Below are 22,861 nucleotides of genomic sequence, written 5' to 3' on the forward strand. Positions count from 1 at the left end.
GACAGGCTGTGGGCAGCTCCTCTTTCTCTCTTGTGGGCTGAGGCATTTGGACAGGAATTCTGCTTTCCTTTCTGAAAAATTCTGCAGACCAAAGAGAATTAGCTGTGCTTGTTAATTATCTCCCTGTTGATACCAGTGTATTCAGAGGATTTCCTCTCAAGCTCAAAGAGCACTTGGTGTTCAGTGCCAATGCCATGTACTAAAACCTCTCTCATCTCATCTTCCTTGTGTTGGTTTTGGCAACAGTGACTCTGGAAGATGGATGTTGGGCAGTCATTGTTTACACAGGCCACAAAGTCACATTTTTCAATGCTTATAAAGGCATTCATTGAAAATTGGAAGTAAATTGCCAGTCTTACCTAAAACAATTAGATGCTGAAAAATGTGCTCAACTACAGCTGAAATGAAAAAAGCAGAGAAAGGAAAAAGGGGAGATTCATTTCCAAAGTGGGTAAATTAATTATTGTCAGTCTAGGGAGATATTAAGAAGTTGCTGTTGTTTCASGAAGAATGGAAATCAATTATGTGAATTCTAGCAACAGTACAGTGGTTTATTTCAGGTTTCCACTATTATAAAAATTCTCTACTATATTTCTCTAGATAAAATATTGAAATGAAGTCATTATCAGCTAAACTTATTTGCTTTCAAATTTTATTCAGCAGAAATTACCTTGTTAAAGTTTAGTAGAAAAATGACAATATGTACAGATGGATGTTGTCATGAATCTATTTAGGAATGTCTGACTGAATAYATTTGCTTCTTAAAATGAGTTTACAGAATTGTCATTAATGTTTTCTGCTTACATTTAGAACATACTTAAACTGAATACACTGAAACTTCACACCATCTATTATCATGTTTTAAAATTATATTTTTTTCCCCACATTGCTTCTCTTTTTCAATTGTGTCTCCCTTAACAGCTTTATCATTCACTCCTGATTTATAAGCACTACATTTATCTGTAAAGAAATGTAACATTTAAGAAGCAGTATTTTTTGCAAACTGATTTTCCAACCAAAACTTCAGGAGTTTGGAAAGGATCCCAAACAGTTTACATCGAAGTTATTTATTCTTCTGGAACCTGAACTATGTATGTATTAAGAATCAGAAAGATAATTATAGTCCATGAGATGGATATAACAAGATTCTCAACAGAGAGGAAGTAAAGAACAATATTTGGTGGTCAAAAATATACAAAGAAGGTAGTGAGGGTCTGAGTTAATAGATTCTGAAAAACCAATATTGCAGATGAAAACTACGTTTAAATGATGACATTATTTTGTGTGAATGCTGCTGATAGTGCTAGAAGARAGGTGGAAACAGAAATAATTTATCTGGCCTGGCTGGATCTGCAACATTGAGTGAGACCAGGAAGCAAAATGTGCAAGTGTGTGCTCATTGCAAACTCTATCATTGAAGCTTTCCCTTTGTTTCCCCAGCACAACACAGCAAATACGGTACTTTCCACCAGWCCATAACTCAAAACAAGTCTGAACAGATTTTCATAGCATAATCTGACTGTTCCAYCTCCAAATTTCAAAGTTTTCTGGTTAATCACTGAAAATCGTTACTTTCAGCATATTTCACTTTTGTATACTGGAAAATTAATCTTTATGTGGGAAGCATGTCCTGACTGGCAATATTCCACACAAATGCTTTGTTTCCTGTGTGAGGAGGATGTGCCAGGTTTGACATGAAGAGAAACTTCTGCTCTTTACCCCACTCAAAGCATCACAGCTACAGTTGTTTATAGCGGTCCTTGCTGAAAGGAAAGATGAACTTGTAACTAACCAAAGGTTTCCACACATCTCTCATGTTTCCATTTAAATATCATATCAGATATTTATATGAGAAAATTACCAATCTATGTTTCAATTATTCTTCTTGATATGAATCTGCTGTTWAAAACACCTTAAGCTTGTTGCCTTGTATTAGAAGTTCGTGTGTGAGCCTTTAAGCTGTGGGAAATATCACAATGCAAACTTTTGTGACAAAGCTTTGTATGACAGACGAGGCGTGACATCGGGACAGCCACCACCCTAATTACCTGATGAACTCACAATTCCCTTGGTCTGATGACTTCTCTATTTCAGGGTGACAGGAAATTGATCAATCATATTGATCACCTTGCAGGGAAATATTTGGACYTGCCCTTACACATTAACCCATAGAACATTGTTGGTATTGCCCTTTTCACTAATTACTGATGTTGTTCTGGCTTGTTCTGTTTCACCACAAATTTGGCAAACTGAACTGGTAGGTCTAAGGAGCACAGGACAAGAAAAACTTTCTGTTTAATTTCTTATTCACATACTTGCAAACAAATGTGAATTTTAAACAGATTTGAACCAGAGAAGGGGCACAGATTTYCTGGAACAGTTTTAATGACKCAAAAATTGATCCAGTTAATTAAATTTCAAGCATAAAAGMTGGTCTAGTTAACTTTGCATATGAGGTGAATGAAGGTATGTTTATGCAATGCATTCTGTTATTTATTTAGTGAAGGCTGTAACTCAGACAGCTGGTAGCTAGAACCTGGCAGCAAAGCAGGGCTGAATGTGCTAATATGAATACTATTGCTCCAGAAAGACTGTCAGAATGTCCAGTATGAGAAAGAACAGATAATTGTGCTCTATTTTCAGTAGTGACACAGACATTTACAGTAATTTTTAAATATTATTTAAAGATCTCAACTTACCCATAAAAATCTAGTTGCTATCTTGTAGCTGTTCACTGTAATGAGATGCATTTTCTGAGTTCTGCAGAAGTTCTAAGATACTCCATTCCCAGAAACATGTAATCCATTGAACTACAGAAGATGAATATTACCTACAACATTCACTACATTTGACAGCTGTTCTGTAGTGAGATTCCAACATCATTCAATTATTCAGTTGTAATGATTATATGTTCAATAGCACTCTGTCTCCTGGCTTTCTGAACACTTCACAAATACCTTTGGACTTGTGGATCATAAAGGTCTTTTCCAAACTAAATGATTCTGTGATTCTGAGATAAAGGAACATGTAAATCCCCACGATAACCTTTTCATACCTACAAGGCAGGAGGCTTATCCAAAGAGCCAGATAAATGTAAACAAAATGCTGACGGAGACCAAAAACTCTTCCTGCACAAGCAAACGTAAGGCAACTTTAAAATAATACACTGAGAACAGTTGGATCAAATCAAAAGCACCAGGGATAGATTATTATTTTGATACACTCATGTCAGTTTTAATTTAGTTAAGCTAGTGAGAATGGCAGCTATTTCTCTTAAAAACCCAAAACAATGAGGAATCAACAGTCACCATGATTATGTCTCTCATCTTTCATTTTGTAACCTTGAGAAGAATCTGTGTTCCTTGGTATTAAGGATGAATCTAGACCCAATACCTGCCACAGGCAAGAAACATTGAATTATTTCTATTCCTTTGGTACCTAATCTAGATTTCAACCATGTAAGTGCAGTTTTAGTGTAAGATACTAGTTCAAATGATCATGAAACAGGTATAATTTGGTGTGATGAGGCTTCTGTTCTAGTAAGACACATCCCTTAGCTTATTTTTAAAAAACAACTGTAATCCATGAAAATATACATATTCATTCATGTGATAGCATTCCTGGTGCAAAGTCTTAACTTCTGTCACTGCAGCTTAGAGCAGCTTTATTGCCACTTTTTCATTCTTCAGGTGACTGGTAGTACAAGAACTACAACCAGAAACTAAGTGCAGCACAGAGGAAAGGAAGGTAGTGAGTAAATGAGTCTGAGGCAATGAGATGTCAGCCCTCACTGTATTACAGCACATAACTTTTGCAACCTAAACTGTAGCTTAAACCCTGTGGTTTAATTCATTTTCCTTAGTACTCTCCTCTGATTTCCCCAGGAAAAATCTCATGGAACTACTGCACAGTCAGGGTAATAAAGCTGGGAAACTGTCCTCAGTGGTTCACCACCGTCCTGGAAAGATACAAATAGTGTGGTCCAGGACTTCTGCCACTGTTCGGTTTCATCCTTACTGATTGCAGTGTTGGAACTAGGAGTGAGTTTCTCAGTCTGACAGACAGCAAAATGGAAGCACTTGGCACAGTAGGGAAAAGTGTGGGGAAACCCCACAGATACACCCTGGAGGAGAGACTAGACAGCCAGCTGGGGGGGGGTCTGTGGGTAATAATAAACGACAATATTAATTAGCAATAATAACTCCACAAAATGGTTGCTACTGAAAACCACACATATTTAAAGATGAGTAAGGCAGTTTACATTTAAAATAGTTATTTCCTGCTTGCCAGGGGAAGGTGTAGCAGGATGCTCTGCCTGGAATAGTGCAAAGCACCTCAAACAAYGCCCTACACATGCAAAGTTATCCCTGCCCTTTTCCATGCTCAATCACATGTGTATTTACTAGTGGGTTTCTGCCTCTATACAGAAGAACAAATGAGTGCAGAGTTATCAAAATAAATCAACCAAAAGCAACTTGTTGCTTAAATCAATAATCCCAATTATTGATTGCTTGCTATACACTCTTTAACCCCCTCACTCCTTTAGCTGTCAGCTGCAATTGCCATTGTCATTTATAATTGCTCTCATTCTTGTTTTTATGGTTTTCCTGCACAGGCAACAGATCAGCCATGTTGTGCAGCAAATATGTCAGCACAGTGCARTCTTGTCTCTCCCTGATATTCATTGATCTTCTGGTTGCAGTTGTTAAAAGAGCCCCAACCCTTCATATATCTCCTACACTCTTGAAATAGTAGACCCTTTAACTTACTGCACCATATTCTTGTCTACATTCAAATTGAATGAAGGATTTGCATATTGTGTTCAGATATTTCAGATGGAAATACAATCATTTGGTTGATAATGATGCTAATTATGAAAAATATGACCATGCATTCTCTTCAATAGAAAAGGAAACAAAAACAGTCTGGTCATATCTTATCTACAAAACCTTATCTTTTTATGGCTGTTAGTAGGAATGATTTTTGTCACCTATTTTTCTACTAAAATCACATCTTACATCAAAGCATCTAAATATCTTTAAAAAGTCWAGTCCTGTGTGTCTGAATACAGACATCTGAAGGCAAGGATCCTGAAGAAAGTGAAATCCTGTTTCTCAGCTGTAACCTATGAAAGCAGAATTATGGAATTTAGTTACGTTAGATAGTGTACCCTGGTCAGATTAAGCTGCTGTTAACAGGGTGTTAGCTGCTTGACTGTTTGACAATGTGCTTTTTCTTTGTTGCTTATCATCCTCTGAAAGATATAGCAGCAGAATTGACAGTCATGATGCATGGCTTGCAAAAAAGGGAAAAGCAGAACACAGAAATGTGCCAGATTTGAACCGCTGGAAAACAAAATGGCTCCTTGACTTTTGGAACAAAAGTCTCAGAATGTTATGCATGAAAGACAAATGTAAATTTTCCCAGAGGTTTAAAAGCTAATTTCTTCTAAGTTTATGTCATTCAGGAGATTTGAGCATTGTGTATTCTTAACTTTTGCCAACAACCTTCAACACATGGATGCATGGTGGTTTGCACAGTAATTTGTAATGGTCACACGCATGCATGCACGTGTAAAAATAGCTCATTACTATCAACATTAATTATGTTCGTCGAGTGCCAGTCAGGAAGGGTAACCTATTTTGCAAGAAGGCCACAGATACTTAGTGCTGTCTGTGTTATGAGCACAGCTCCAACTTTCAGCTCTGTATTTTAGGCTACACTTCAAATAAATTGACCTCACAAATCTGGCTAACAGTGCATGTGGTGGCTGAGGGTTTTGTGTTAATTTGATGGCCATACCAACACTGGATTCAATAATGTGTTGCAATATTTATCCATGAATTAGGATACAAAAGAAAATGAAAGGAGTGAGACAAATTTAAATTTACAGCTTCACTTACTGAACAATTTATAATGCAGCTGAGATCCTGCTGTTTTGTCTGTCATCATGTGCCCAACTCCAAATAAGTTTCATCAGAAAAAAACAACTTTATGGTCAATCCCAAGTAAAGTCCACTGGTCTCACCACCACAGTGGATTGTCCATAAACAACATTTAAACTCTGGAGAATCACATTTCCTGGAAGTACAATTGCACCATTTATGACCAAGTCAATATTGCCACAAAATTTCCTCAATCACTTTGTGCAGCAACYGAATATTCAACATTATGTGTACAATAAACCCAGGTACTGCAAAATATGTCACCTTCTGAAATGGATTCTGAACTTCATTTAACAGGCTGGAGAAAAAGACAACATGGGATTCATAGCAATAAGGGCTTACAGGCATACAGCACAATGYCTTGGCTGAAAAAAAAATCATTATCATTCTGCATTTTTGAAAAAAAAAATGGGTCAGATATGAAGAGCTACATACTGTAAATTGTAGAGTTAAAGGATCATGCTGCTGTTTTGTTTCTCTCATTGACAAGGTAAGATGAACTGATTTTAGAGTTTTTGTTGCACTGAAGGGATTACATACAAWAATTTAAAAAGAAACTCAATGATTAAAGTTTTAAATTTAATCTGCAAGATGAATACCTAAAGATTTCAGAACTGCAAGAGTCTTCATAATTTGAAAGCCACTAAATCAAAACAGTGAGAAGACATTAAGGGAGTTGAAAGTGTCATTCCAAACCCAGGTTCAGTGTCTGAGGATGTGAGCTTACACAGAACCCAAGGTCTAAGTGCTGTCTTCATTTATTCTCCTTTTGTGAAGGGACCTTTTTTGAAAATCCTTCTGGAGAATACAAATGTACATAATGATGTCAAAGAAAATGAATGCCTTAAAAAAGCTTCCTATTGCACATATGACAGGGACAAATCCTTCAGCAGTCAAAATCTGGAAATGGAAGCAATTCCTTAGAAATAATTTCTAAGAATCGGGAGTTATTCAGGGTAAAGTGTGTGGAAGGTGGGGAACAAACAGTGTAGGAATGTAATCAAGCCCTGGCATGCACTGATATTTTGTATTGACACAGTAATAATTAGGCTGGGCTTTAGAAATCATCAAGCTAAACTATCTACAGATTCCAGTCTGGATTTCTTCCAGTACAGTTATAACAGTCAGAGACCATTTTTCATGCCTTTTGTAGATATAGTTATGATGTCTGATGTTTGCTATAGGCATAGCTTTAATTTTCTTGATAGACTTTTCACAGATAGTTGGCAACACGGATTTCACATGAGGTAGAAGGGAAGGCTCYTGTTTCTCTAGAGCCCAGCTCTCCTGTTGATCACATATGTTTGCACTGGAGAAAGAACTCATTGTTCTTACACCTGCTTATGGAATAGCAGCAGCTTGGCCAAGGACATAAAACTCACCTGAGCGTGCCCTGACACACCCAAAAGAGGTCCCAAAATTACCACTGAGCCAATATGGTTTGAAAGGAAACATGGATGTTTTTAKAAAGTGCCCAGCATCTGTGATAAGTTTGTGAGGCAATGAGCAGTCTTTTGTGGCAAACCATGCAAGGAATGGTGTTGTAATAACAAAACCAAACAGGAGTGAAGTTTCCCCTGTGAGTTCTGAGTGGATCCAGGTTCTGAGYCACGATGTATTTGCCTTGGCCCAGCCAACTGCCCTTGAAATGAACTCCCTGCTAACAGAAAGCTTCTGCTACAGCAACTGTTCTGCCTACTGCTCTCTGTGATTAGGGACTGCAGACAGGGCAAATGAGAAATGAAGCAATAAGAAAAGGGAATTAAAACTCTGTTTCAGACCTACTTTTGAGCAGGCTTATTTTAGCATTTTTTCCTCCTGTACAGTATATATTCCACAGCAATTCTGAAAGCAGTATAATTTAAAAGTTAACATTTGCTTAGCTGGCAGTACCGGATAAAAGCTCTCATTTGTAGAGAACAGGCAAATATGTTATTGCCCCAGTCAATAGCTATTGACTTGGTACAGCACTTCTGCTTATTACAACCAAATCCTTTTTCTTTTTTGTTCAATAGTCAATGACACTGTAATGGAGGGCACTGCTTACAAACTGATGCAATAGATACCAGCAACAGCTAGAAGTTAATGACTAATGGTTACACAGAGGAAAGCATGTGCTAAGAACAGCAGTACACATCTATTAATCAAATTCACTGCATCCAATGTGCCTTTACAGGTTAGTGGAACTGTAATGCACATCAGATAAACAGTTTCTGTTGTTATTAATCTAGGTTGTAGCACAAAACACCTTTTAAGCATGCCATTAATACGTAAAGAATTTGGCTGGGACAAAGTTTTGTCTGACTTTCACACCTTTTACACCTGAAAGCACACCTTTCAGTTATAAGAAATTTGGATTCTGTAGTCCTAGACTCAGTACTTAGTGAAACGCAAGGCAACTGTTCTCCTCCAAGCTGAAGTCATGTTATTCTCTAAATACCACATGATGGGGCAGTATAAATGCAAGGCAGCATCCTAAGGATAAACTGGGAAGAGCAGAGTGCACRTATCCATCTCTCAGCCTGCCTTCAGGCTTCTTCCCTGTGGCAGAGCAGTGCTGCACAGCCTTGTCCTTTACAATTTATGTAACTTGCACTTTCAGTGCCTTGGGGTGAACTTTGTTCATAATTAATGTAACCTATTTTAATTTTATAATTAGAGCTGTATAATTGTTCCATTTTTTTAATCCTGCCTGACCACAAAATAYTGTCTTTTAAACTTCCACTAAGTATTTCATATCTGAGAGATGTATATTTTTATATGACAGTGTAACTATAACAGTAACAACCACTATTTTTTGATTACCTTCAAACAAACATTACACAACAAAAATAAAGTTTGTTGACTCCTTGGTTAAAAGCAGAATTGCTAATGGTTTTTTGGCTTCCAGTTCTCTATAATCTGTCCTGTAGAGCATAAATAAATACTCTAATATTGGAGCACTGATTTATCTGTTTGTTTCTCTTTTTTTGAATGCAACCTTGATTTCTCTCTAGACTGATGATGAGACATTACAGAAAGAAAATTTACAAATGTACTATAGATTATGCCATTGCCAAGGATATGATACTGCTCTCCCTTTGTACCACTTTACTGGATTTAAACAATGCTCCTAAACCACAGCCCTTTACCTTTCCCAGAAATGAGACACACCCTACAAGATTCACCCCATGGATCCTGATCATACCTGAGGTGCTGATTCATAAACCACCCCTGTTGGTGAAGACTGGTGGAATTTAATTGCTGGTATGCTCAGTGTGAATCAAGGAGCTAAATTCAATTAATGATGCATTTACATCTCTTGACAGGATCTCCAGTGCTGCTCAGCCAGTATTAACTTGTGTTCCTGTTGTCACAGAGCAGTTACTGACAGGAGTGCAATGGAGAGACTAAGCTGTGTCTTTCCTGAAATGCAATGGGTTTTRTTAGTCCCGTAACCAAACCTAAATMACAATAAATTCATCCTTGCAATACTRTGTGAGGAAAGMAAAAGATCATCTTAATTTAGAACCACAGTGAGACAGATTTGAGCATGGGCAGGTCATTCTATAAATCTATTGGAATTACATTCCAACAGCAGGAGTTCAGGAGGAGARCTTTGTTTTTAGTTACTTGTGTTTTCCAAACATAGTTTTTGACAGTGTAACAAGGTGAAAACAGCAAATATTCATCACATATTTATTGTGTTTACTGTGATGGTAAGAGGACATTTCTTTATACACACAACACTTCCCTTTAAAAGAAAAATATAACTTCTGCAAATTAGCARCAACATAGCTTGGTTGAGACAATGATTAATTTTGAAAAGAAATAACATGAGTTTTTTAATTTATTACTACAAAAAAGTTGGCATTGAGGTAATTACATGCATGTTAATTAGAGTTTTTAAAAATAACGACTAGATATTTCAGCCTTTCAGAAAGTCCATAACACCACTAAACCTGATAGATTTCAGAGGCAAGGGGTATCTCTTGGTAGCTGCAATGGTTATAAAGAGTATAACATTTCACAGATYATTCTGGAGTTTTAGTCCATCATTTGCAAGTGTACAACAAGTTACAAAAAGTTTACTTTTTATTTCTTCAAATAGGAAATTCATCTCTTCTGGTACCAAAATCAGTAAACCTCAATTAAAYAAATAGTGAGCACTTGTGCAGAAAGAAGAGTGTAGCTGATATTTTATGTGATTTAACTTCATTGTCAGCTCAGTGACATTTATAATTTTCTCCAGTTGCTTATAAGCAACCTTTCCATTGTGTTTCATAAGAACCTGTAAAAACTTATCTTGAATGAAGATAATTGTTATAAAAAATAAAAATGAAACATTTCAAATTGAAAACAGACACCCTATGCATTTCYTATTACTGTCCCAAACTTTGCAGTACTGACTGTCAATGATATGGAAGATTTCTGAGCTACTGAGTGCGAACATAATGCTTGATTTTGATACTAAATGATACATAAAGGGAAAACAGCATAAAATTATTATGGAAAGGTATTAATGACTTACTTTTTGTAACAACTCCTTCAAGGCGAATGATATTTGGGTGATCAAACTGTCCCATGATACTCGCCTCCCTCAGGAAATCTCTTCTCTGCCTGTCCACATAACCACCTTTCAGAGTTTTAATGGCAACAGGGATCTCTCTTTTTCCTGGTGTCTTCAGACGTCCACTGCATACTTCTCCAAACTCCCCTTAAATAGATAAAATATCTGTTAAATCACTCACAGTGCCTGGACACAAAAATAGTCAAAGATCTCATTCCGTAGAAGTGGACAAAGAAATAATGGATTGGATATTCAAACTTATTGACTTTCATCACATCCCAGAAAATCAAAATATTCAGCAGTACTAAACAACAAATTACCACCTTTCCTTTGTGCCACAGAAGAGATCATGGGGATTTGTACTGTGCCTGCAAAAGCCAAACCTTCTGCCCTCCACAATGTGGTTCACCTTGATTTCCTTTGAGACTGAGCACTGGTATCAATATGTTTGTGGAATACAACTGAAGAATGAATGTAATGACATTTGGATTTTCATTCCGGTGATGACGAAACAAAAATATCTACTTATGGCAAYATTTACCCCTGGGGTGAAATGCACTAAGACCTTTAAGACAAGAAAAGCCCTGAGACTATCAGAACACTTGACTATCCAGGTGCACGAAGCATTTCAAAAGTACTTGATGCTATTATGACCTAGAAAAGCACTTGCACGTGATTTATTTAAATTGAATTACTCACCTACTTGAAATTAATTACAGATTTCCCTGTTCAGACAGCCAAAGGCCAACASTCTCAGCAAATCTGGTCTGAGCTGYRTAACAAGACTGAAAAYTWGTTTCCCCTGATGTTTCCCTGTKTTTGTARAGCTTGTGAAGAATCTGTGTCTCCCCTCATTCTCCTTACACATTTACTAATGGAGTTTGTATGGAAATCACAACTTTCTTTTGATCTTCAAGTCACTCAGAAGTTATTTATGGTCCCTACCAAATAGGCTCTTGGATGCCTGCAGCTCAGTTTTCAATGGGTCATAATTCAGTAAATGAAAAACAGTGTTCACAGAAATATTTCAAAGCATTTCTYAGTGCAGGTTTCTCTCACAGCAAATCTAAATTTTCTACCCCAGTCACTTYGGAATCAGAACTGCTAAAAACTAAAAAGCGAGTAATAAGCAGATATATATTTAACGGGGGATTTAACACTCCATTGAGTGCTGTCTGAAATAGTTTTCCTTAAACTTTAAGCACAGAAGTAAACAAAATAGAAGAGCTCTATTCTGTAACAGTCCATCTTCAGATGTGAACCAAATCTAGAAGAGAGGGACCTTAAAGGCACAACTTCACTTCACTTCAAAAAATTATAACTCCCTGATGTTACAGGCTTGTAATGGATTTTGTCATACAACTTTTATGTTATTAGGTTTTGTCTCTTCCACTAAAACAAAGTGAAGTTTTATTAGTCAATGAGATCCAGGAAGAGTGCAGTGATTAAGAGAACGAATTCATAGCTTGTCTTTCACTTCCATGATAGAGATATCATCAAGTGCAAGGGTACGATTAAMAAATGCTGAACATAACCTCTGAATGAATTAGCAGTTTCCCAAACAGCCAAAAAAAGTTGAGTGTCCCTGGTTTTCTTTCTACAGTTCCCCCCAATAATTTATTTCCACATAATTTTAAAAAATAAATTAAAGATACTTGCAAATGTCAGATATGTGAAAATAGATGCCTTTAGGCTAATGCTCTAGGAATCTTTTGACAAAAGGTGAAGTCATGTAAGGATTTTCCTACATGATTTTGCTCCTCTCACCTTCAGAAGATTTTCCTTTAAAATTTGCTTGTCTGACTACTGCCACTGAAAAAGCAGTAGCTAATTTGGACTTGTAAATTCCTACCATAAAAGACAGTAATGAAACCTGAATGTTTTGAAGGAGACATGGTCTATTAATCCTCTCTAAAGATCTTCTCAAYACATCTCTAAAGCCATGATATTATTGCATCTTGCTGTTTTTTTCAAACTTAAATGCCTAAAATTAGAAAAAAATTCCAATTTCTTTCTCTTGATGAAACAGTGAAAAACAAAAATACTAGAGCTTTCATATCCARATTTTAAAGAAATTTTGTGGTCAATAAATCTGCAGAATTGCAAAATGTCATTTTAAGATTGATTTGGAAAGCATAGATTACAGAACAAACCATTTTGCTACTGTAAGATTATACAAGAGTACTACAGCTTCAGAATTTAATAAATAATAGTATTCATCCCTCAGGGACTGTAAAAGGCTGTTATCAAGCACCTTAAAGYGAATTAAACTGAACGAGGCAGGTGAACAACTTGCAATTCCAAGATTTATTATCTATACAACACCCAAAGCAGGGGAAGGAACTCCTGTTTCTTTCATCTTTTTTTTTGATGCATGATTTGGAAAATTAGCAAGAAATTTCAGTCCCCTTGGATATTGGGATTGATAAACTGGCGAACATAAAGACTACCAGCAGTTTTTTTTGGGACATGATGTCAAACAGACAGTAAGTGATCATCAACTCCCAGAACARGCAGTTCCTACATTTAGAAACCTAAGATGTAATAACTTCCAATTCTGTTCTACACTACATGGAAATCACTGGTGTAACGTAAAGTACTGAATTTTTTACAGTGAGAGTTTGACAAGATTTCACCCCAGAGTAGCCTTTTTATACTTTTGTTCAGATAAAGAATTTTCAGTGTTTTGAAAGTCAAAGGGGAACAGGCTCAACAAAAGGGATTTTTAAAATCTAAGAATCTCATTCTCGCTGCTCATGTCTGAAGATAAACAAGATAAATGTTGACCCTGCAGCAGCTCAGGTTCATGACTGCATGTGTAACAAGTRGAAGSTAGGAGCCAGATGTCAATGAAATCAACATTTTTTCCTTGTTCCAGGGAAATGGCTGGTCACAACTAGAGAAAAAGATAGGAGTTCACTGCCTGTTCAGATTTTAAAAATGTAAATAATCCCTGGTTTAATGATATAAACATAATACATCTTACTGCATATTAGACAAAAAGGAGCTAATTGAGCTAGAAATTTAGTCTAGAAATTTAGTCTGTGCAAAGCACATGTCCCTTTTCTCATTCAGCTACAAAATATGTTACTGAAAGTGAAACAGGAGTAGTCACTGACTGAAAAGTCTGATGTGGAGCCTGGTATTACTGCAAGGGATGGGGACAGATGCTGTTGATAAAAATGAAAGGTTACAGCACCAAAGGCAACTCAASTCACTTCCCCATTTTAGTCATTACACCTGTGAAAGCACTTGCAGGAGAKTCAGATTATGAAAAGAATATTGTCTACTCCTGGAAATATTGAAAAGCTGATCTCTCCCTTGAGTTTCAACATTTTAACAAAAAAAAAATAAGAGGATAACTGCAAATTTTAAGACAGACTTGACAAAGTACATCTGGGAATTCATTGCTTGAAGAGGTACTGAAGCCTTAAACCAAATAGCAAAAAGAGATGGGGCAGAAAAAAGTGTATGAGAAAGACATAATTACCAAATAATTTAAAATATAACTCAGACACAGAGCTAGGTTAGAGTTAAGCTGAAAAATGTCACTAAAAAAAAATACTTTTCTTGAGTGTCACAGCCATTTGAACTGCAAATAGTGAATTAACAAAGAGCTTTTGGACATGACTTTTTCCATTGAAAAAGCAAACTGGAAACTGCTTTCAGGAGAAGATCAGTTTTAAAAATGTTATGACCAGAAATGCTAGAATTTTTTTACAAAATATTTGCAGTTTTCCACTTTGGCAATTTCAAAATTAAATCATTTAATTCCTGGATGGAAATAATTTTTGTCTGAAAAATTGAAGTGGCAGAAGTTAAAAATGAGAATTATTGATCAAAATAAAATGTTCAAACAGAATAAATTTACTATTGCATCTATTAATTGTCATGTTAAAAGATATTAATATTTCATTTTGGAGAAGATGTTGACTTTTGGTYTCACTTAGGTGACAATTGTAAACATCTGTTAAAAGTACTTCTCCTGTGATGACAAATCCATTTTATACCCAGTTGAAATCTGCAATACAGAATTAGAATGCACAGAAAGCTTTAGCACTGCTGTGAATTTTCTGATATGTCCCTTAGCAGCTCCTGAAGAACTGTGTGAGAATTTRTGCTCTCCCTGCCTCAGCCATGCATTTAACCTGTACCTTCTMTGCATGGAAATAGGTTTAAATTTCATTGCAACCTGTTTGCCAGTCCTGTTAGGTGAATATTTTTGAAGCTGACAAATTACCCATAATTTGACAAAATAAAAACCATAAAAATAAAATGTTTAAGCACACACTTCTATGCATACAAGAAAAGGGAAAGAGAAGCTGAGTTAGGAGTTCACAAAAATGAATTAAACTGAGAATAAGGACACAATTTTAATCTGAACTAAAACCAATTACCTCAATCCTTGTCTGTCATATATAACTGCCTTGAAATCACCAGGAACACARATACTGAATGTAGCTCAATCTGCTTTATAATATAAGACCTCAATAACTATGGAATGTCTGAAGAAAATGAAGAAGTAGAAGGAAGCAAACAGACTGTTTTCTGCAGGAGTCAGCCCTCTGGGGGCTCTCCCAAGCTCATCATTCCAGTGGCGCAAAGCTCCAGCTACACATGACGTGGCTTCAGCAATCAGGTAAATTGGAGTACCAGCACTACGGACTGCAGTGGGAAACAGAATTTCCTCTTTTACTTTCAGGTCAATACCTTCTCTCTCCTGTCTGCTAACAGACCTGGTTTTACTTCTGTAGCATTATATGCATGACATTTCCTAGTGCCTAAAACACCTTTTAGCAATGCTAGGGATGTTTCCATGTTAGTCAGTGTAGTAACATATAATTAAATACCTTTATTTTCTAGAGTGACTAAGAGATGTGAAACAAATATAAAAAAGGATTGCAGGGCATCCCCTTTCACTCTGTCTGCACCTTCTCAACCCATCTTCCTCTTTTACCTCTCTGCCAGTGATCCTTCTCCACACTGAAAAGGCCATCCCAAGACAGCCTCTCCTTTTTCTCCTTCATACTCCTCCAGTTTTCTATTTGAGAACAACTTTTTCTCAGTCTTCTATATTCTGAACTTATATCCCCATAGAAAGATCTTACTTCACCCTCAGTGACCAAGAATATGTAACAATAACTATGGCAAATGCTGAGCGACACACTGTTTTGGATACATCTGGAAAAAAGCAAAAAAGAAAAACCCAGGCAAAACCCAATCCTATGCAAAACACTGATAATTAATTAATTTCCTAATACTTATGAAATGCAGTCTTGCCATGCCTAGAGATTGTTTTCACAGTGCATATAGTTTTACCTGCCCCAATGACTCTCTCAATCCGAATTCTTGAAGGATCAATCTCCTTTGCAAACTCATGGACAGCAAGAGAAGGGTCTTCATACGTGTCTGGATCTATGTATGTTTTGAGTCCTGGGAAACGCACTGCAAGAAAGAGAGAAAAATAAGAATCAAGAACTTGCATTCATGTATTGCAACAATAGTGTGGTTTGTTGTTCTTTTTCTTTCTTTTTTTTTTTTTTTTTTTTTTAACTAGATAATGAAATGGATTGACAATAATACATTAAATCATCCATGTTTAGAATTTCAGAACCTGACAGAAGAGCTGGTCACTTGAAAAAGGGTCTGCAGAGACACCAAGTGAGGGCTCAATGATAGGGAAAAACAGGGCCTTCAAGACTAACAGAGATTATTGCCAAAGAAGTTTATATTCCCCTTTGCTGCTCCTTGGGCAATAGAGACAATCTGTCCTATACTGTCCTTGTTTCCAGTTCTCTCCTCTCATTTAGGAGCGGATGGCTAAACAACCTGTTTTGCCAAACGGGTTCAATCTTTGAGTTCATTTTCCCTGAGGAGGAGTCCTTGAGGACTCTGCTGCTTTGTTCTCTTCTGATCAGCTGGAACAGCCAGAGAGCCAGGTGCAAGATGACAACAAAAATATCCAAATCYATTTTCAAGATAATTTCTGCCTGTTTCCCTGGAGATGGCCATGGCAATAGTAGGTTGGTGCCAGACYGCTTTGGCAGGCTCCAGCAAGCCATCATTTTCTGGCATGGCTAATGTCCCTTGTGCTCCTGATTGTAGCATGTTCAAGAACTTGTGTTGTTTCTTCTGGACTATCTGGATGGGAATTCTTTTAGGCTGCTGCTATCTCATGATGAAGTTCTGGAAAACTTTCAACCCATTATCAGAATTTCATGTTAATAATGCACCAGCTTATCAGGCTAAAAAGAGACTTCTGCTGCTGGGTCCAGAGAATCCCTTAAAAAAGAATGAAGCATTTCTCAGCCTTCTTTCTCTTGTTACTTAAATAGTCATTCCTCTTTATTCTTGGATSTGTGGAGCACATATATGAGCAGAGCCTTGCCCCCTCCAGCATGACGCACAGATAACTACAAATGAATGGGAAGYCTCTGAGATGAAGCTTTGTGTCAACATGAAATACACTCATCATTTACCCTGGCCTGAAAGACACTGAGTGAGGCTTTTTTAAAATTCAGTCAGTCTCAGAGCCATATATCAAACTCTCCAGCAGGAGGGTTTTTGTATTCTTTYATTTTGGGCCATGTTTGGAAACAAATGACAAAAACATCTTTCTAGGAACTTAATTTTATGGGCAAATGTGCCCTTTTCCCTGAGAGAAAGAGATACTTGGCTCAAAGCAGTATGTCACCTTAAAAATATTTTACTTCAGGTGACTTCTGTGTYGCTCATAGTATTTCCAGGGATGTTATCAAAATAATGAAAACAAAATTTTATACCCTTTGCATATTACTCTTTGAATAAAAAGAAAATACTATTCTAACAGAAAACAGTAATGCAACTAATTTAAACTAGTTGGCTAAACTAAGCTATATAAACTAATTACTGCCCATGAGAGATCACAAGGATTTTCTCTCACTGTACTGATCAGTGAGCAGGAACATGAGGGAAGACAACCCATTCCACTTCTTATTTCTTGGGTGGCTGGAAGTGTAGATCCCTAAATCCAAAGAGACTAGATAACAAAAAAGTCATACAGTTACCAAGAGAGGAATTTTAAGGCAGAAATGGAGTATCCAGAACAACTGAAAATTCGAAGACATATACCTGAAAAACTGCTAAATGTTATTAGCTGAATAAAAAAATAATCTTTAATAACTAGAATCAATTTAATGGAATTGTTCAAGAGAACATGCAACCAAAAATAAAGACCTTTGATTATAGACAGACAATAAGGAGCTACTCAAATAACCAGATTAAAACATCAAGGGCAAAAGTTGTTCAGGAAACAGTGGATGTTCTTAATTTAAAACATGATATAGATATTAATGGTGTTGAATCACTTACAGTGTCCATTCTGCAAATGAGCCCTTCTTTTCTCCTCAGATTTCATTTTGGCCTTTATGTACCACTGGCATCTTTCAAAAGAAACAAATGAGGTTTTAAATTAAATCCTTGCCGTGAATAAAATAGATGCACAGTAAGTTTTATCTGCACTTTTATGAAAGACAAAATTTTTGCATTTGGAACATATATTTACTTATGAATCTAAAGAGGGAAATATGTGTGATGAACTACACACAGATCATATACAAAGAAAAACAGATAATGGYTGAATTGATTAGCATGACTAAAAAGATAAAGTTTGATGCAATACTTTATTTTCAAGTTTTACTCCTCTGAAGAATTATGATACCTCAAGAAATTATTACTTTCCTGCCTTCCKGTTTGCATACGTAGGCCTGTGGTAGTTAAACCTTATCCCATTAACTTTTGTATCCAGTGGGTCAAAAAAACCTCTCATTTTCTTCATAATAGAATAATAAYGACTGCATCATGTTTCATGAAAAAATAAAGTAATTTTTTTCACATCAGGACCACTTTTTTTCTCTTTTGCTGAGTGGCTCTGTTCAGTCTGAGCTGCTGAACAATGTCTACCTGCAGGACCGATAAGGCTGATTTAGAGGATCCCATGGCAGAAGCAAATATTTCAGTCAAGAAAAACCAAAATATTKGCTCTTAGTCTTAAGGCTCTTTGTCACTCAATGAACAACCTAAAAGTTTCTATTTAGAGGGAAATCTTGGTTTAAGCTATGGCTGAGGGCTGTAGTGCCACTGAATCCCAGGGAGAGCAGCAGTGACTAGGGACATATGCTTTGGTGTATAGACATACAGTTCCAAGAACAGCTTGAAAAAATATGACTGTCCTCTGTGTGAACATCACCAGCATTATAAAATTAAATAAACAAAAAGTATCAGTATATCCATACTAGCAGTGGAGATGTGAGAARTAAGTGAACAAACCCATCCCATTTCAATGGTTGCCTTAAACTMCTGAACACAGCAGGAACAGTCACAAATTCCTTCACTGCTACGCAGGTGATGATGAGCAAATGAAGGGCAGAAACTTCTGAAGCTGCCATGGTGATGGACCCTCGTGGAGGGAAATGCAAACCACTGCATTCTCAGATTCTGTGGAAAGCTTGAGACTGAGCTGCAGTTCCTGGGACTCATTAAAGATGCCAATGCCATTTTTAGGACCTGAAAACTGGTCTGTAGGGTGCAKCCTGCCAAGAGCCCTATACCTAAGTTCTTACACTCAATGTGTTTCCCCAAGGGGACAATCAAAGAAAGAACTCTTTCTTACCCAACTCTCCTAAACAAACAAAGCTTAACTACAGAAGCCAGTGATTAATCACCAGCAGAGGAGTTTCCTCATTTGCTGCTGGTGTTGGCCACAGAACAATCAGAGATAAGACTAAATCAGACTGAGCTTTACCATCCCATTTCCTGGAAGTGAACCAAGATCCCAGTCCTGTGCCTTGGACATCTCTGCTGCTTTCATATTCCTATCTGCAGTTGACAGCCGTGCTTCCTGCTTGCTCCTGGTGGATAATCACTCAGCAAAGTGCAGAGGCAGGTGCTCATTTAACCAGCCTCTCCATCTGAATAGGCTCATCAGCAGCCCTGAGACTCGACAGCTCATCAAATTGTTAATTCTAAACAGTGAAGCAAAGCACATCTGTAGGGTACCAGTCCCATTTTTCATCCTGAAATTTGCCTCCAGTCCTAGAGTAAATGGAGTATTTATTCAAAATTTTCTTGTTCTGTCTTCTGTGGAACACACACTTATCACTGCATTTAAGCCGCACTTCAAAATGAATTCATATCTTACATAACTGAATGGTCCCTTTGAATAGAAAGAAACCCTTTTTTTTTTTTTTTTTTTTTTTTTTTTTTTTTTAAAGGAAGTATTTTAAGTTATGTTTCAGGATTTCACAGAAGGATTCCACACAATCATTTTCTCTGGAAATTTGTCCCTGTCTAAACAATTCCTCTCTTTTCTGAAAGACCCGACTGTTTGTCACCTTCTGAGGTAATTGTAGGAATACTTACTTAGCCTCTAAGATAATCTAAGGCCACAATGTGTTCCAAGGTTAACTGCTCTCATTACCTTCAACAGAACGTTAGATTTAACTGGTTTTAATATTTAGCAGAGAGGGCATTAATTCACATAATGGCAGCTACTGCAGGGCCATATTTAATTGCTGGGATATTGCAAATAAAACCTCTGGCCCACACTGATAGAATTTCACTTTCTTTTCCAAATAGAGGTAATGCTATACCAAGAAAACAAATGTGTAATTGCAAATTTCAAAATGCAGCACCCTCTATTGGTATCAGCCCTGTCAGTGATGACCACTATCACATTCAGAATAGTCAGTGTCACATCGTTTCTCCAAGTGTTATCAGGATCCAAACCATGACAGGAGCAGTGTAGAATCCTATCCTAGTTCTGGATTTTTTCTGTCCTCAAACCAGATAAGAAGGATACTCATGGACAGTCCTACTTACTTGGAGGCTCTTCCAAGCATCTGATTTTTGTGTCTGAGGAGGGAGAGGGGAAAAGGGCAGAGAGGGCCCAGAGCCTACACAAGCCCTGCCACAGGACCTGCTGCAGGAGYTCTGAACCCAATCCCTCTGCCTGGAAGACCTTGTCCATACAGAGCATCAGTCTGGATTCAGCCTTCTCTGATCCATGGMATCACCGTGGTGTCACTGGTGTCACAGAGGACATGGGGATGTAATGGTTTTGTCCTTTTCAATTTTGATTTGGTTCCTGGTGGTGAAAGGAGGTGAAGTCTGGAAATCATGCAGGAAACACCCCAAGCTCAGGGAAAAAGGAAACAAGGCACCCTGGAAAGAGGCCTGGGCCTGTGGAAATCTGAGGTCCAGCCAGGACTGATGTTCCATCCTAGATATGTCTTTTTTAGCATGTGCAATTGAAATCTTCAGTGTGCAACTCAGCCTGGCATCTGACCACTCAAAGCAAAATATTTTCTCATCTTAATTGCAAATAATGTCATTATATGATCCTGATCACCACAGAAGAAAGGTGGATGAACAGCATTGCACGAAAAGAATTGTAAGTACAAGAAACAGGCTGGCTATAAAAAACTCCACATTGTCCAGACTGGGGAACACCCCTGCTGGTGCAACAGCACTGCTGCAACACAGATTTAATTGAGACACCTTCCTTAAAAAAAAAATAAAATAAAAAAAAAAAATAAAAGCCATAAAACAGAACCTTTAGGAAGCTATTTTGTGTTCATCAGTGATATCACAGGCAGTAGAATAATTTTAGTGTTTCAGAGTACAGTTTTCCTTCGTTTACACAATTACATAACCCCTATATTCACAACAGATGCAGGAATATGCAGAGGAAATATATAYATAATTGTATGTGACTTTTCCTACAAGTTTAATAAAGTGAAAGTAATAAAACTTTTTTCATTCAAGTGCCTTTAGCAAGTCACATTACCAACCCTCAAGACATCAAAAATCCCAAGGTTAAATCCTCTAAAGCTTTGCAATTGACAGTTAYGAGATTTTGTAAAATATACAGTAGGGATTTTTTTCTTCTTTTTTTTTCCTTGTAATTTCAGAGCCTTGAGGGTGCAGCAGGTATGCTGTATTTTTAAATATTCACTCTGCAGGCAAGAGGTCCAGAAACTTATTTTTGAAAGATCCAAACCATTTCCTGATCTTACATAACTGCATATCTCCCCAAACTATGTCTTTATGAAAAACAACACTTACAAAACTGTATGACCAATGCTAAACAAAGGCTATGTCTAAYTCTAATTTTAGCACTGAAGATGTGATTTAATGACTTAAATGTTACTCTTAATTGTAGATGGGACTATATGAGAAGAATGTTTTAATTACCTGCCAGTGATGAGGAAGAACAAAGTGAGGATGACCAGGAGAGTGAATCCRCCAACAGCAGCAGTGGCAATTACAAGAATCTGTCCCTGCTCTGCAGCCATATCAGAAGCTGAAAGAGAAGCACAGAGAAAAGAGGTTGATGCTCCATCTATCTCCCAGGCATTTTACAGAAGGGGTGAAATAATTTCAATGGTCAAATGTTGCAATTTGTTTGTAATCATTTCCTTAGTGCKTAGCAAGGACATCAGATGAGAACATGTTTGTGAAGTGAGAAATCATAATCCATGTCCCATCTAGGACGGAGGGAGAAGATGTTTACAGATTTATAAAATGAGAATTTGTCACTATCAGATACTTGCAATTTACTAAAGTTTAAATATGTTAGGATTTTGGACACAAAACTGTCTTCCTTAGCTTTATTTATCTTAATCCTGCATCTAATTCAGAAGTGCTTTTCATCCTGCTGTCCYAGTGAAGTCAGAAGAAGTGCTGTGTATGTAAGAGATACTAAACGGGGTTCAGGAGGAAGCAAAGCAAAAAATTCACACCTAATGTGCAGCTTCACACACTCTTCAAGCATGTCTGGTGTTTAGTTTCATTGTCACAAAACACATAAAATTTACCATAACATGCTTTGGTGATTAGCAGCTCAGTTGACAAAAGCTAAAAAAAAAAAAAAAATTCTTAGGCTTCTTTTTTTTTTTCCCTCTGCTTTTTGTAGGATGTTTAGGAGTTAAAAGAGTTCCTAATAAAGGAAATTATCCAGTCTCTGGACACTTCCTCTTTTTGTAAATTTATTGTGTATAATAATAAATCTTTACATTGATGAGGTACCTACTTCCAGTCCTGGTGATCCTTATGGCCTAAATGCTACATGAGCAGAAAAAGAATTAGGCTCATTTTTATCTCTCTCTCCTTTCTTGTGACTCTGACTTTTTATTTGTTAAACTCTGTAAATACTTGAACAYTTACACCACATGACATTTACCCAATTCTTACTTCTTATTTCCATGGGAAATAAAACATTGTTTTGAAAGGAGAATAAATAATTCTATTCAATGGCTTCTGAGAACAGTAGTAAATACAGAAGAGAAAATTTTTACACCAGGGAAACAACTTTGAATTGGTAAACTTG

At 36.9% G+C, this 22,861-nt stretch overlaps 1 protein-coding gene across 2 annotated transcripts in view; it reads right to left on the reverse strand.

Moving 5' to 3' along the window:
• Positions 1–22,861, reverse strand: part of LOC130588942 (ephrin type-A receptor 6-like) — a 379,324-nt gene that overhangs the window by 72,594 nt on the left and 283,869 nt on the right. For both annotated transcript variants that reach the window (XM_057389986.1, XM_057389987.1), the window contains 4 exons: positions 21,727–21,835; positions 17,845–17,915; positions 15,814–15,939; positions 10,456–10,641 (listed from right to left, as the gene is read on the reverse strand). In XM_057389986.1, the coding sequence (XP_057245969.1) occupies positions 10,456–10,641; positions 15,814–15,939; positions 17,845–17,915; positions 21,727–21,835 (492 nt within the window). The remainder of the gene's footprint in view (positions 1–10,455; positions 10,642–15,813; positions 15,940–17,844; positions 17,916–21,726; positions 21,836–22,861) is intronic.

This window comes from Malurus melanocephalus, unplaced genomic scaffold (assembly GCF_030028575.1).
Source record: "Malurus melanocephalus ecotype Western Australia unplaced genomic scaffold, MMel_1.1 scaffold_21, whole genome shotgun sequence".
NCBI lineage: Eukaryota > Metazoa > Chordata > Aves > Passeriformes > Maluridae > Malurus > Malurus melanocephalus.